At 33.3% G+C, this 16075-nt stretch overlaps 1 protein-coding gene across 4 annotated transcripts in view; it reads left to right on the forward strand.

Moving 5' to 3' along the window:
- The first annotated feature begins 3231 nt into the window (after positions 1-3231).
- Positions 3232-16075, forward strand: part of xit (ALG6/ALG8 family glucosyltransferase xit) — a 55237-nt gene continuing 42393 nt past the window's right edge. For all 4 annotated transcript variants that reach the window (XM_076484273.1, XM_076484275.1, XM_076484271.1 and 1 more), the window contains exons 1-3: positions 3232-3355; positions 5340-5418; positions 13331-13524. In XM_076484273.1, the coding sequence (XP_076340388.1) occupies positions 3279-3355; positions 5340-5418; positions 13331-13524 (350 nt within the window). In that variant the 5' untranslated portion in view covers positions 3232-3278. The remainder of the gene's footprint in view (positions 3356-5339; positions 5419-13330; positions 13525-16075) is intronic.

Genomic DNA, 16075 nt, shown 5'->3' on the forward strand with positions numbered 1-16075 from the left:
CGCCAAAACAGTTTAAGCTCTATTAAAGCTAAGAATACTTGAGAAGTTTGAGAATTTAATGTCACGAAAAATTAATTGTCGTTATATTTTGTATTCAATGAGATTCATTTGTTATGCAATAAAAATTTATCAGAGGTTGATGTTTATAAGGTCTGGAATTTTTTCCCACATTAAGTAGATTCATGTACAACGTTAATAATGATGTAGATACACTTGTTTTATTATTTTGCAATCAACTTTTCAAACGTAGATAAGATTCAGACATGCCACTATTTGTTAAATATCTGTAAAATACAAATATTTCACATATTTTACTGGTACAGCTTAGTAAGAAGATGAGTGAATAAAAAAGTTCATTCCGGATTTGAATTGACCTATTAAATACAATACTAGCCTTTAATATATATGATATTTATTACATTTTCGAAGCAAATGTGTTTCTGCAGTTATTGATTCGCAAACTTTTAAAAACAGTAACGGATTTATTTGCCTGAAATAAGGCATGGTTAGGATAATTCATGGTTAGGTTTGATTTTCTTTAGCGCAAAGCTACATAATTGGCTGTCTACATTCTGTCCACAACAATCAATCGAACCCTGGTTTCTAGCTTGGTAAGTCTTTAAACGGCCCGGCATGGCCAAGCGTGTTAAGGCGTGCGACTCGTAATCTGAAGGTCGCGGGTTCTCATCCCCGTCGCGCCAAACATGCTCGCCCTTTCAGCCGTGAGGGCGTTATAATGTTACAGTCAATCCCACTATTCGTTGGTAAAAGAGTAGCCCAAGAGTTGGCGGTGGGAGGTGATGACTAGTTGCCTTCCCTTTAGTCTTACACTGCTAAATTAGGGACGGCTAGCACAGACAACCCTCATGTAGTTTGTAAGAAATTTAAAAAAGCAAACAAGTCTTTAAACTTATCGCTGACCCACTAGACTACATTTTTTGGAGAATATTACCCATAGTTTGGAACAATATTTCTGCTAATCGGTAACCCCCTCCAAGGAGAAGAATCGACAGAACCTGATCGTTTGAAAACATTTGACAGCAGTAATACGGTTTAGTGTTTGTTGGATAGTGTGGTTAATTGTTCAACAGCTCTAATTTTATTCTTTGGTGTATAACTTTTAAAATGTATTTTATTATTTTAAATTACAGAAGTGTAAGTATAAGAAAGAATAATGTTTGAAATATCTCAGGCTAATGTAATATCGTGCATTTACTTGGTGGAAAATGTTAATTAACTTATACATTATTACTTTTCTCAATATCACCCTGTAGATCAGCAGTAAATTTTTCAGACTAGTCATGAAAATAACCTGGTTTGATTTCCCTCGATGGATAAAGCACAGACAACCCTGGGTATATTTTTGTGCTAAAAAAGAAAGAAAAACAAATAATTTCAACACTTTTTTCACAACAGAACAATTGAAATATGCAAAGCAAGAAAATGTCTGTGTGAAAAAGTTCCAGAAACAAGTTTAGAATAGATAAAAATACACATAAAAATTATGTAATATGTTAGTTCTGTTATATTAAAATCACAAACTTGTTCATAGAAAAGATGTTTGTTAAATACTATGATTACACGACGAGCCGTTTGAAAATTAAAATTAATTTTTCAAACTTCGGGAGATTCTTGGGGCATTTCTCAATAACGAGTTGATAACTTGAGAAAATTACCTTACACTAAAGCTTTTAATGCTTTATCAAAATATATATGGTTATTACATATGACACTTAATTATATTTATAAAGTAACTTTACTCGAAGGTAGACTTTCATTTAATGACTCGGAGATGTACACTTAATACAAACCAACAATCACAAACAATTTCATGATATTACGAACAATTGAACATTATCATTCCTATCTATCAAGTAATAATTAACCCAAATAATCAAACTGTAAGCTATTCAAAAACAATTAATACGGAAACTGTTTTAGTTAAATATTTTAAATTCTTCATAATTTTGGTTGTTTGTTTGTTTACCTGAATGACATACTCTGTGATTAAAAATACAAGATACAATGAAAAACACAAAAATCAGCCCGGCATAGCTAAGTGGTTAAGCACTCGACTGAGGGTCGCAGGTTCGAATCTCCGTCACACCAAACATGCTTCTCCTTTCAACCGTGGGAGCGTTATAATGCGATGGTTAATTCCACCATTCGTTAGTAAAAGAGTAGCCCAAGAATTAGAGGTGGGTGGTGATGACGAGCTCCCTTCCTTTTAGTCTTACACTGCTAAATTAGGGACGGCTAGCGCAGATAGTCCTCGTGTAGCTTTGCGCGAAATTTAAAAACAAACAAATACACAAAATTAAAACAGTGAGCATATTCAACACTTATTTTTATTTTCTGCGAAATCCCGAATTGTTCTGTTGGATTGTAACTCTAACATTCAGAATTAGATCCCTGCAATGGGCTCAGTACAATAGCCCATTTTGCAGCTTTAAGATAAAGACTGGCATAGAACAGCTGAAATATCACCCAAACAAAAAGTTTTCAAGTCACTGACTTGGATTATCTAATTCATTACCTATAAACAATATTAATTTTTGATGTAAAGATGTTTTATAAATAACTTTTTTGGACAATATTATGCAACCTCTTTTTAGAGACAAGTTGAGTTTAAAGATAGTTTTTAATTTTTATCTAAATTCTAATACTTACTTTTATTTTTACTTATTTGCAATCAAGTACAAAAATTCACAACGAGCTAATTATACTCTGCCCATTACGGGTATTGCGACTAACTGTTGTTCCACTTGTGATGTTACTTTTGGAAAGAAATATTAAAATGATAGCTCAATTATTAGTTGACCCGGCATGGTTAGGTGGTTAAGGCACTCGACTCGTAATATTAGGGTCGCGGGTTCGAATGCCAATCACACCAAATATGGTCCTCCTTTCAACCGTGGGAACGTTATAATTCAACAGTCAATCCCACTATTCGTTGTTAAAAGAGTGGCCCAAGAGTTGGCGGTGGGAGGTGATAACTAGCTGCCTTTCCTCTAGTCTAATACTATTAAATTAGGGACGGCTAGCGCAGATAGCCTTCGTATAGCGTAGCGCGAAATTCAAACCAATCAATTATTAATATCTTATCTACTTATACAGTTATTAGTTCGTTTTATAAAAGCCGAGCTTTTGGTGTCTGTTTTTCTCTTTTAACCAATAGTTTTTTAGCGTTAATTTAAAATTTAAACTTATTAGTATTTTGCTTTTCACATATTATTCATTCCAAACACAAAGGTTTAAACTTGGCAATTGCAGGCAAAATGGCGATGCCGGTGACAACATATTTGTCTGTTGTATTATCTGTCACTTGTATCAAATTTTTGTTTCTACCGACTTAGTAAGTAGAAAACTATCAAAACTAAATGACATTTACAGTACAATAAACTTTGTGCTAACATTAAATTATGTGGTAATTACCACATTAAAGTAAAAATTAAAAATAAGGACATTGGTAAATTATAAGGTTTAGCTTAGGCTTATAGTAATAAAATTGGTGCGTGAAGGGTTGGGATGTGTATTTTGCAAAACTGGCCGATTCTAAAACGTATGTAGGTTGTGCGTAACATGTTAAAATGTGGATCTAGGCCTCTATTCTGTATAATGGGTTAATTTTGCATAACAGATCGAATTTGTTTATCAAGTTAAAAGTATAGGTTGGTTTTGTATAATACTAATCGATTCTGCGTAACAACACAGTTAAGTTTATTCAGATATGAGTAACTAGTACTATTAGTACTACTACATTTATTAGTATGAAAAAAATAATTGTTTGCGTAATTAGGTGCAAAGCATACAGAGTCTGCAGGACAATAAAAACATTAAAAGAACCTGCATATATACAGGGTGACCCGTAAGCCCCTACCCATCCATGTATCTAGTGTATCTGTGTGCTGTCCCTCATTCTCGCTGCATAATATTATGCGACACCATGTTCTGTGAGACATTTTCCTCAACATAGCAGGGGTTATTGTTCCAAATGCTGTGGTAACAGCTGCCTTCAACTCATCATTAGTATTATAACGTTGTTTATAATAACATGGATGGGTAGGAACTTACGGGCCACCCTGTACAAAATTGGGTGTGTGTAAAAATCAGAGTAATTCTTTATGACAAGGAAATCCACTTGAAGTAAAAACATATCTCAGAATGGCTGGTATAGGTATTAACATTTTCACTAATAAAGCAGAGAAAAAGGTTAACCTGAAGATAACCTGGGAGGTCGAAATTTGGTTCTCTGCTTTATTACTAAAAGTGTTAATACCCATACCAGCCATTTTAAGATACAAATCAGAGGGTAGCTTTTAAAATGTCTTCAAACAAATGAAATGCCTCTTTCATGTACCTATGGATTCTCTGCACAGCAGTGCATGTATTTTCAGCAAATGTTACCTTGGTTAAGTTTGGGCTTCCCGGGGTGTTGGAAGTAGTTTTCAAAAAGGTGTTTTATTTGTCTAAATACCTTTCAAAACTTACCAACAACTTTTTGTGGGGCTGTAACTTGACCCAGGGGACCATTTTCAACCTTAATATGCAAAAAATACTTTTGCCACTATGTGGAGTATCTGTAGGTACATGATAAAGGCAATAAAGCTATCTCCAAATTTTACTAGTTCCTTACAGATTTTTTATTTTATATATTGCATGGAAAGAAATGCACGACCATTATTTATAGATGTCATTATAACAATGCTGATGCTTTTCTTTCTATAAGTCATGCAGAGTTTATTTGTTACATAGAACTGGCCCATAGTTATTTTGAACTAAAACACCCATAATTACACAAATGTTGCACAGAATATAGTTGTATTATCAGAATTGCTTTTGAAAACTTGAGCTGAAAGTTCAATTTCCATTTGAGTTACTAAAGTGTATAGTGGTGGTTGATTCTGTTATACTACATCCATCAAATTTGTACATTTTGGCCAACTTATTGTAGATTCTACTTGGCCTCCAGACATTTACAAAGTTATTTATTTGAATTTCTATTATTTTTTTATTTAATATCAGTGACACTATTCTTCTGTGTATTTTCATTTGAAGTGCTTTCAGTTTTTGATACAGGGTAGTGTGTTCACTATAATAAATATTGTTAATGTTTATACTGCATAAAATTATGATTGAACCACAAGAAGGGCTAAATTGAGCCAAAAAATGATATGCTGTACTGTAAAAATTATTCCTTATATATATATATATAACAAAGCTCATAACTATGAAATTTAATTGTTTGTTTTATATGTATGTGTGAAAGAATGGAGGACTGTTTTCTGGTAAGGTCCATTATATTACCCTTAATGATAATAGCCCTTTTTTTTTCACAGCCGCTCAACTGATTTTGAAGTTCATCGAAACTGGTTAGCCTTAACATACAGTCTTCCTTTTTCAAAATGGTATTATGAGGTAAGCAAATGAATTGAAGTGATATATTAATGTAGTTAAAACATAAATAGAGGGTCTATTCAAATAAATGGGTTGAGAGAGAAGTTTTAAGATCCTACAGTGAGAATGAGAATGAGAGAAATACGATCAAATTTTATAACGTAATTCTTAGAATTGAGAAAAAAATTGAGTTCCATTTGGAAAAGGTAAAGATGTTTTAATTGATGTTTACTTGGAGAATTATTTACATAAAAAAATCACAGCCTAATGCTGTGGTTTCACACAGCTTACAAAAAGACTAAATATAAGTGAAAAGTTATTAAAAATAACTTTTGTTTTACTCAGAATAGAAACTACTTTAACAGCTAAACTAAAATTGATAAAGTCCACTGCTGGTACAGCAGTACGTCTACAGATTTCTGACACTAAAATCAGGGATTCGATTCCTCTTGGTGGACTTGGTAGATAGCCCGATGTGGCTTTGCTGTAAGCAAATACAAACATACAAAGAAAATTCCTAAGTGAATTTTACATTTTTGCTTTTACTTGGTTATACTGAATGTTTTGGTATGATAATTTTTAATTTAAAATCTCAAGTATTATACATAATTTGCCATAAAAGTGATTACAAATTGTGTCTATGAGTATTTATCATTTTCAGATGTAAATTTTTTATATTAAGATGAGTAAATTAATTTAGCTTTGTTTTGAATTATAGGAGGATTTTTATTTTGTCAACAGACATGCTCATTCTTTCATGTGTGAGGGTCTTATGTGACATTTAGTCTCACTGTTAGATAGTAAAGAGTAGCTTAACAGTTGGTAGTGCATGGTATGGAATAGCTACCTTCCTTGTAGTCTATCACTTTAAATTTAAGGATAGCTAACACAGATATCACTTGAATAGTTTTGTATAAACTTCAACAGAACAGCAATTGAAGCAAATGTATATTATCACAAATGAACATAAATTTTTTAAGTAGTCAAAAACGTAAAAGTAATTTTTCACATAAAGTAACTTTTTAAGCATTTCACATTTCATACAATCTAATTATATCCATGTGAAATATTAACACACTTACAGACTTGAAGCCAGCAGTAGATACTAATTTTAAAGTCATCTCCAGATTAGAAACTGGAGGAGATAAATCAAAGTGTAGTTGTTTGTTATTTTTTTATTGTCAGCTGAACTGAGAGAAGAGGAAATTGATTCAGTTTTTAAAAGGAAGATTTCTCTTTTGGCTTCTAGATATACATTTTGTTTTTGGTATTGATCTGTGTTTTATTGGTTTATAATGTAGCAGTGGCACATATATATGCACACACATGTGTGTTTTAAGCAAGGTACACTTTTTAAGTTGTAACATCATTTATAAAAATAATTTGTCTTTTTAAAACCAAAACTATGTGTACATGAAATCACAGTGTTTTCTGTAGTTCCCAGTTGAAGTATTTTATAAATGTTAAATAAATATTGTACATGTATATGCAAATTTTTCATTGTTACTTTATTTCTCCAGTATTTGAGTAATCTGGAAAAGAAGTGTAGAAAGAAAACAAACAGGAAACATGCATCTATCTAAAAACTACATTTGTGTCATTTCAGACCACTCTTCAAAAATAATTTCCTCACCCTTGGTAGAAGTTTGTATGGTTTAATCTTTTTCTTTTTATGATATTTTATGTATTACTTAATATGTTAAGAACTATTCCATCAGATGGCTTCAACATACATCACTTGTTCATTGGAGTAGACAATTATTGTAAAGCAGGGTGAGACATTTAGTGGCTGTATTGCTTCAGTAAAATGTACTGAATATCTAGGGATGTAAGAGAAGTGCTATTTCTGATACACTCCATACTATCTGCTCACATATAGCATTTGTGATTTAGTATTGTCCTTTGTATGTAGATTTTTTGCTTGTCGCTCTTCTTGAGTCTCCCACCAAAATTTTATGTTTCCGTGTAATATTGTCATATTATAAGCAAATGAGCATCTTTATATCTCTGCACTAATAGGTTGCACTGCCTCATAGTACATCTGGCTCCTTCTCTACTGATTAATCATCAGATTCTCAATTTAACATTTGTGTGTTCAGATGTCTTTTTTTTCTCTCATATGAGGTTTCTAAACATTCTTGTTTTGTTGAAGTGTCTACAAATAAAACAATTATGTATATATATTTTTCTTTTTAGACAGTTCTATTTCTGTAAATTCTGTGGCTCTTGTTTTTCATAATATAAGCAGAGATTCCAACCATTACAATTTGAGCGTAATCATTACAATTTTGGTGTATACATTATGATTATACGCTCATACAGACAAATATTACGACTTATTGCAACTCCCAAATTATTATATATTATGTAGGCCTATACAATAAAGTGATAAATTGTTCCCCAGGGCTTGTAAAGGGTGAAAAGAAAATTTCTAGTGAGATAAAAATAAATTTTGGTAATAAATAAAAGATATAGTTCAAATGGCTACTTGTGATAATCATGTATGTGCTTGAAATAATAAAAAATATTTGTATCACCAACGTCTACCAATAGTTTGATGGGGTGCTTCTCCATACTGGGTATGTGGGGGAATCCATAGTTACGTCATCAGTGCTTGTCAGCCAATCAGCGCACGCATAAATGGGTATTTCTCGTTTTCTAAGTGGCATAGAAACACCAATGTGATCATTCACAAGATGGAAAAAAAGAGGCCTCATTCACCAGATTGTCTTGTTTCTGGCAAATCTAAAAGGACTAAAGCTGTGAATCAAAAATTTAGGAAAGAGTATTGTGCAAAATATCCGGTCATTGCATCTAAAGTTAGTGTCAGTCGTGCGTTTTGTACAGTTTGTCACATTGATTTTTCTGTGGCACATAGTGGAATAAATGATTGTTCCAGATATACAAAATTGGCATTTCACCAACAAAAGTCTGAGGCGAAAACAAAAACGATGCAGATAACAACATTTATGAGTAAGAATTCAGAATATGGAACCATAAATGCAGAAGTGATGTTCACGCAATTCATCATTGCTCATAATTTACCCCTAGCTGTACCGATCATGCAGGACATCTGTTCAGAAAAATGTTCCCAAACTCTGATATAGCAAAAAAATATGGCTGTGCTAGAACCAAAACTACAGCCATTGTACAAATGTTGGGTTGTGAAGATGACAAAATGATTTCAAGCATACTTACAAACAGTGTTTACAATTTAGACACAGATGGATCCACAGACATGGATGACTCAAAACTGTATCCAATGGTTGTATGATATATGTATGGGCTCTGTCTGCAATCATTATGCTCAGTCATTTGAAATAGTTGGCATCTCTGTATGAGTTACACAGAGACAACAGGTGCTTTGTCTATCAGGAGATGTGATGACCATTTTGCAGTGGGTGGTGGAATGTTACATGTAACTTGGGCATTTTTTTAGGCTTTGAGATGGACTTCTCTTCTTCCATAATTCCATTCTTGAGGCAAGGATTTTTAACAGTTTTTTTACTACCTAAATCTGCAAATAATTTCTCCTGTTAGGATGTGGACCTACATCAACATTCTGTGGCCTTTCACGACTTTTCAAGTATGTTATGTGATCACTGTCTCTTCTATTTCTTATTATTCTTCATTATCTCTTTGTGTGGTCCTTTCTTCAGAATATTATATTTTATTCTCCTTCCCCTGATATTTGTCTTCATGCTGAGTAAAAAGGCTCAACTTTGTTTAGGTGCTAGTATACCTATTCCTCTGTAACTGCTTGACAAAATAAGCCTTCTGTTTTGGACTCCCAAACTTAGTACTCTTTTTTTCATGTGTGTGATTCTGATCCATTGTTTTCTGTTAGCCTGTTTTAAGCTGTTTTCTTGCTTTAACCTTACCTTCACTATATTTTTATGTTCTCTATTTCTTCCATTTCCATTTTCAAGTAATCCACTGTTCCATGAATTATTTTTTGGCAGACACTTTTCCTGTATTTTTTGTTACATTGACACATTCTTCTTTCATGGCATTGTCCCCTTTCACTTGCTGAAATTTGTTTGAAAAGGACATCTTTCTTGCCCAAGCATGTTTTTCTTCCTATTACCTCAATGACCTCATTTTGGCTCATTTTCTTTAACAATGGGTTTTTAATAGGATGCTTGCAGGTAGCAAAATATCTGGCTTCACATTGCAATTTGCAAATTCAACAACTCAAGTTATAAAGCACTTTCCTCTTTGCTTAGCATAATGTGCAATTAATTTGATTCTCTTGTATGCTGTTTTTGAGATCTCTACCAACACAGTGGAAGTGCTGTAAGATTTCAGTTTAATATATGAAATCAAAGTTGATGTTTATTTTCTTGGAAATTCCTGCTGAACAAACACCACATACAGTTTCTTCACATTTTGTCATGTGAATATCATAGACACATGCATTGTGTAGTAGTCTTTTCATGATGTTTGAAAAGTACCTGCAGCCAAGCCATCTAGACTAAATAAATCAATGACATTAACCCTACTATTTTTTATTAATGGTAGCATTCAAACAAATAATTTTTATTTAATTAAATAACACAGTGAAAAACATAGAATGACATGCAAAAAGCAGATATTGTCTCATAATATCACAATTTTTCTGGTTTTCTAACTATGTAACATGTCCTGTTACAAATTCATCCATGCTAGTTGATTTGTTTTCCACGACAATGAAGTTAGTATTGAAAGATAAATCAACATTTTTCTGTATAAAAAAGAACTATATGATAAAACATATAATTTGATAGATTAAAAAACTGGCTTTCTATTGGTTATAAATTGGAATAATTAAATGTGAGAGAACAATTAAAAAATCCTGAAAGAGAGGATGTGACTAGTGAGTTTAGCAAGAGAGGTCTTGATTTTCTCTTTGATGACAGAAATTGAAGACTATGAAAATTATGCTTTGCATGAGCAGTGACAATATTATAATAAGTAATTTGCATTAAATTTCATATTTCTTTGATGGATGTTAAATAAATTAAAAAGGGGATGCATAGAGAAAAAATTCACATTTCTTAAATGAAGGGAAATTCAGGATTTATTTTAAATATCGACTTATAAAAATTAACAACTTAAAGCTTAAATGCCATTAAAATATGGATTATTAGCCATGATTTTATGATATGCCAATTGCTGTAACACGAACAAAAAGTATTTTGAATAGATTTTGAATGCAAATTATTAAAAACTTTGTGATATATGCAATAAAATATGCCTGTAATGAGGGGAATAACTATAATTGAAATGCCTCTAGACATTTCCTTCTTCAAAAAGCCAAGGAGACCATGTTGTGAAGATGGTGATGAGATTTTGCCAAAAAACAAAAATAAACTAGATTAAAGTATGGAAGAAACCTGAGAAGCAAAATATGTGTTTGACGGTACAGAATTCTAAAAACAAAAATAGTTGTTTCTGATATGGTACTTTCTCCTTTCACAAGATTAACTATTTTCATCCAGCACTGCTCTCTGTATGCAGATTTTTTTTTTTTTTTTTACACATCTCACAAGTCTTCTGCAACCTCTTCTAATGGAACTGAAGGATTCCAACACATTTCTCCTGTAAATCATAATGTGTAATTTCTACACCAATATGAACATTACATACTCACTTAGTGCGTATGATTCCCTCTATATACTTCTACCAAACTATCACTTCTCTCTTGGCAGCACTTGGGCTCAGATATGTTCTTTTTGTTTAAAGTTTCACATTTATCTTTATTATACTCACAAAGTGGTTTTCCTTAATTTTCACTTCTAGTTTCTGTTAAGACTTTTTTAATTTTACTTTAACTCCAGTTTATTAGTCTCATTGTTATACTTTTTTGCAATGCTCATTGTTGAGATGAAGTGTTTCTCAAGATTGCTCGTATGTTAATAACCTTGTCTTGTAATTGTTTCATAAACTTGCCCATTTCAGACCATACCTCCCATGGACTACTTCCAACCCTCTTATGCTTTGTATTGAATAAACTGGTATGGTCTGCTTTTTAAAATGGATTTCATGGTCATCTATTGCATTGTCTCAGGTGATGACATTTCTCCAAACTCTTCACTATATTCTCACCCCCTTTTCTTCTAGTGGAGTATGAAATCCTTCACTTTCCAATTCCAAGCTACTGGAGTGGTCATGAAGGCATTCTCTTGAATGAGTTTCACACAAAGGTGGGTATAATAGTTCAGAGCAGAGTAGGGTGGTGGTGTTCTACAGGTGTATGTGACATGCTGTCCTCCAATGTGCAGTATATACTCACGAAGAAATGAGATGTCAAATTGCAATTCACACCTAGGATTATGTGCCTTCATCCTACCCCCATGTAGATGTCAGGACTCTGTGGCTGGGTTTTGGATTTTGAGTAGAATCAGTCAACATAAGTCTTCACACCTCTTCGTGGTTATCTATATTTCTCCTTCAATCTACTCCTTCAGTATTGTGGGGCACAGTTTAGGCAAAGGGGTTTGTCCTTTCTGCTGTCTCATGTTGTATCATATTCCAAGGATGTTATTGTTCTTCAGATGATTCTGGTCAGTTTTGCAGTCAGAAGAGTTGATTTATATATAGACATTCATTTGATATCTGATGTCAGATCTTCATATTGATATATAAAAGCTAATGCTCATTCATGCTCAGTAGCTGGAGTGGTTCTGGATCCCTCCCTTGTTTCATGAACTCAAGTAGAAAATGATATGATCTTCATCCCACCCTTGCATGGATGTCATTTTCCAAGGGCATGGATTTTAGATGTAGTTAACTTACCTAGTACAGTTCGTTTCACTCTAGCCACTCTACACCTGAGGGCACATCCATTGTGGGATTGAATTACATATAAATTTTCATGATTAGGATCACTATCCTGCCACAGTTCTCATTCACTTGGATGTGCTCCTCTCTTTTTCTGCCCTTATATACTATACCTTTCATGGATAAGCAAAGAGTATACCTGATTCAGAAGTAGTAGAGTTCTCCTCATCAACTCTTTGTACCTGACTCTCTAATTTCCATGAGCATCCTTTGAACACTTTCAGGGAGTTTTTCCATCATTCTCTTGCACTGATCATGCTGCCTAATTAATTTGGGAGGAGGGAAGCACTGTAAAGGAAGTTATAATTTTCCAGTATTACAAATGTATTTCCAAGAGGTGGTTCCCTCTGCTTAAATTTATACCTTTCCTTACAACTTTGGGGTTTGCATTTAGGAAGTACCTGTAAAAGATTTTTTGTGAAATACCCAGGCTCCATAATGGGTTGGGTGAAACTTATTACTTTTTGCAAACCTTATGGCCAAGATGATTTGTTTGGCATCATTTATTTAAAAGTTAACAAGTCTAGCAGTTTTGGGGAATCCCATGTTCCACATGGTAAATTTGCCTTTTTGTAAACCTCAAGATTGAAATGATGCATTTGGTATCAGTTAGAAGTTGGTGCAACTATCTGCTTAGGAGGAATTATGCAAAACACATACTCCCAAACACTGAACCTTATTGTAATTATATACAGATATGTTACATTTCATGTTAGCCGACTTTTTGCTGTTATTATACAGTGTAATGCACAGGTAAAAGAAATGCCAACAGCTTTTGAATTAATTTTCTTACTATCTTTGTAGTGTTGGGGCAGCCTATGTTTTTTTTTCTATCCAATTTCCAATTTCTTTCTAATAGAAGCATTAATATGTTTTGAACAAATGAAGCTTTATTGATGTTTTAAATTTATTATGTTGTGTTAAATATTACTATATTTCTATATATTATCTCTGTTTTTTAAAAAAGATCCTCTATCTTATGACCTTTAATTTTATGTATAAAGTTTGTTATAAAATGCATATTTCATTCTCATTTATTGTTTAGATTAATGCATCCTGAACAAATGATGGATGTAAGCATTTGAGTTTTATGAAATGTTTTTTATTTCAGTCTACCTCTGAATGGACATTGGATTATCCACCCCTCTTTGCCTGGTTTGAATATGTACTTTCACATGCTGCAAGGTGGTTTGATACAGCCATGTTAGAAATCACAAATGTGAACTATGCAAGTCAGATGACTATTTTTTATCAACGATTAACTGTGATAGTTGCAGATATGGTTTTGGTTTTTGCAGTGAGAGAGTAAGTTGTATACAGTCTTGATGCATTTTCATATATTTTTACAATAATATTAATATTCAAGTTTATCACCTTACAAATAAATCCATATTTTGTTTCTAAACAAACTGTTTAGAGATCATATTGTGCACTTAGTAAATTTAGAGATAATGCTTCTTTTAATTATTTTTATTCTGTAAAAAAAAGTTTTAAAATTGTAGGAGTAATTTCTTATTTTGAAATTCCTTCATTTCAACTAAAGAACAATCTTGTCATCACAGATTGACCTAATCAATTTTATTGCAATTATGCTCCAAGGAAGAAGGCTTAAGCAGAGAATGGTAATTCTTCTGAAAGGTCTCTAATTGCATTCAGTGTTATATTTTAAAGTGTATTGAAAATTATGTTTTGCTTGTTGACACAGATCATTATCATAACATGATGAAGATTACTCATGTGTGTATTGGTGGGGATCAAAGTGCATGTTCCACTACCTTATACAGAATGCCATTTAGCATAGTTATTATGTGTGCTGTCATATTTATCAAGTATTCATTTTACCTTAAATTACTGATTCAGCAACAATTCTGGCAGAGGACTCCAAAGACTCCAACTTATCAAACTGATGTTATCAAGTCACAGGCATATTTTGAGTCCAAGTATTTTTGTAACACAACTTATGTTTTATATTCAACAGATTTGTAATTTTTACTAAAAGCTTGCTAAATTTCAAGCAGATACACAGGTTTGGTCCATTTAATTGACCTTTTGCATATTCAGTTTAAGCTAATGGATCAAAACATTGTTTTTTAAACTGTTTTATTATGCTTCAAAGGTCTTATTCCTTCACCAGCTCAGGCATCTTGCACTGCTGAAGTAAATTTCTTATATTATATACAAGTGATAATTCAGATTTGCTTTTAATTGCTATAAAGCTGATATGTTCTTATTTTGAATAGTTTCTTCTGTAATGACAAATCGCTTCCTCACACAGAATTGATGTTTCCTTCACACATGTGTTTTTGAAAATTGTATGCCACAAACCTTGGAACAGCGTACACCTAAACTTGTACATTTAACATGAACTGCTCTAGTACATTATAACATCAGAAAACAGTAACTCTCCATGAATAGGAAAGTGTCACAATCCCTTTGCACAAAATCTTTGCCAATATACTTGTACTTGAGAACACTTCATACTTTTCTTTGGCACAGTATAAAAACATATTTTAAACTTTTTTATTCAATTGCATGAGATTTGTGGTGAGTTAAGAAAATTTGATATTCATTCCAGTTTTACTGATTTTTTATTATTAAAGAAACCACACAATTGTTTTTCCTACTTAGCTGTTATAACTTCTCAAGTAATGACTATTTGTGCTTCATCTAATGATGAGAACTGTATTTCTAATATAGAACCTGAGTCTTTGTGGCTTTTAAGGCTTGTTGTATGTGATGAATTTGACAACCATTTTCCAAGCATTATGGTTTCCCTCATTTACATTGAACATCTGATTGGCCAGCTTTCTTAGATTTCAACATATTCAGAATGATGGTGATTTGACCTGCAATTTCCTCCATCATGGTTCACTTCAAATTCCTGTTCACTTCCTTGACATGCTTACACCTACTTTTCCCAATGACATGCATATACCCCTCAGTGTGAATTCCTGTATGTGGTGAGAGGACCTCCTAGAGAAGGTTCTGTTCTTTCAGTTGACCTCATCTGGAATCTAAACATCCATCCCTTTGTTTGCTGTGCATGGCAACCCATAAAGGAGTGGAGAGGATGCTGGGGGTTGAGGGGTCCAACCCTAACACACCACTTTGGCCTTGAATTCCTACAGATGGATGGCCTTGAGGTGTTTCTTCCTAGGGTCAATCAGCTGGTCCACTTGGGTTAGGGTCAATCAAGTACCAGTGTTAAATGGTCTCAACAGGTGTTGTGGACATTGTATCTGATGCTGGTGTTTGGGTATAGTGCTCACAAAATCCTCGTGTTGCTGCTGCAGTGTCCTTGTTTGGCACTGTAGTGCATCCACTCTTAGGACTCCATGGTGAGTGGGGTCAGTGGGCACTGAAATGTAGCTTCTTTTTTATGGATACCTCTCTTTCTGACAAAATAAATAAAATTGAAAAGAAACAGACCATTGAAAAATGACCACACATGGATGACTCTGTTGAACAGTCAATATCACATCCAGATTCTGCACCTTGATTTCTGATTATCCATTCTTTATCTGAGAAAATCCTTATGGCAGATGTCTCCATTTTTTTATTCAAAAGGGATCAGAAGGACTTGCTGGCTCCCCAAAGTCAGTAAAGAAGTTGTGATCTTGAGACATTTTGGTGGAAACATCTTCACCATAACATATGAAACTCCTTTTGAAATCAAAGGCCATTGGGGATGTGCCCATTGAGGTTACTCCCCACACTACTTTGAATTTTTCCAGAGGCATTATAGTTGAGAGGGATTTAAAGAACATTCCTGAGTTTGAGATCCTTGCTGGTTTCTCCAGGCAAAGCATTACTGAGGTTGTCCAATCTTCACTTGTAAAGACAAAATTATGGACCC

This window comes from Tachypleus tridentatus, chromosome 13 (assembly GCF_004210375.1).
Source record: "Tachypleus tridentatus isolate NWPU-2018 chromosome 13, ASM421037v1, whole genome shotgun sequence".
Lineage (NCBI taxonomy): Eukaryota > Metazoa > Arthropoda > Merostomata > Xiphosura > Limulidae > Tachypleus > Tachypleus tridentatus.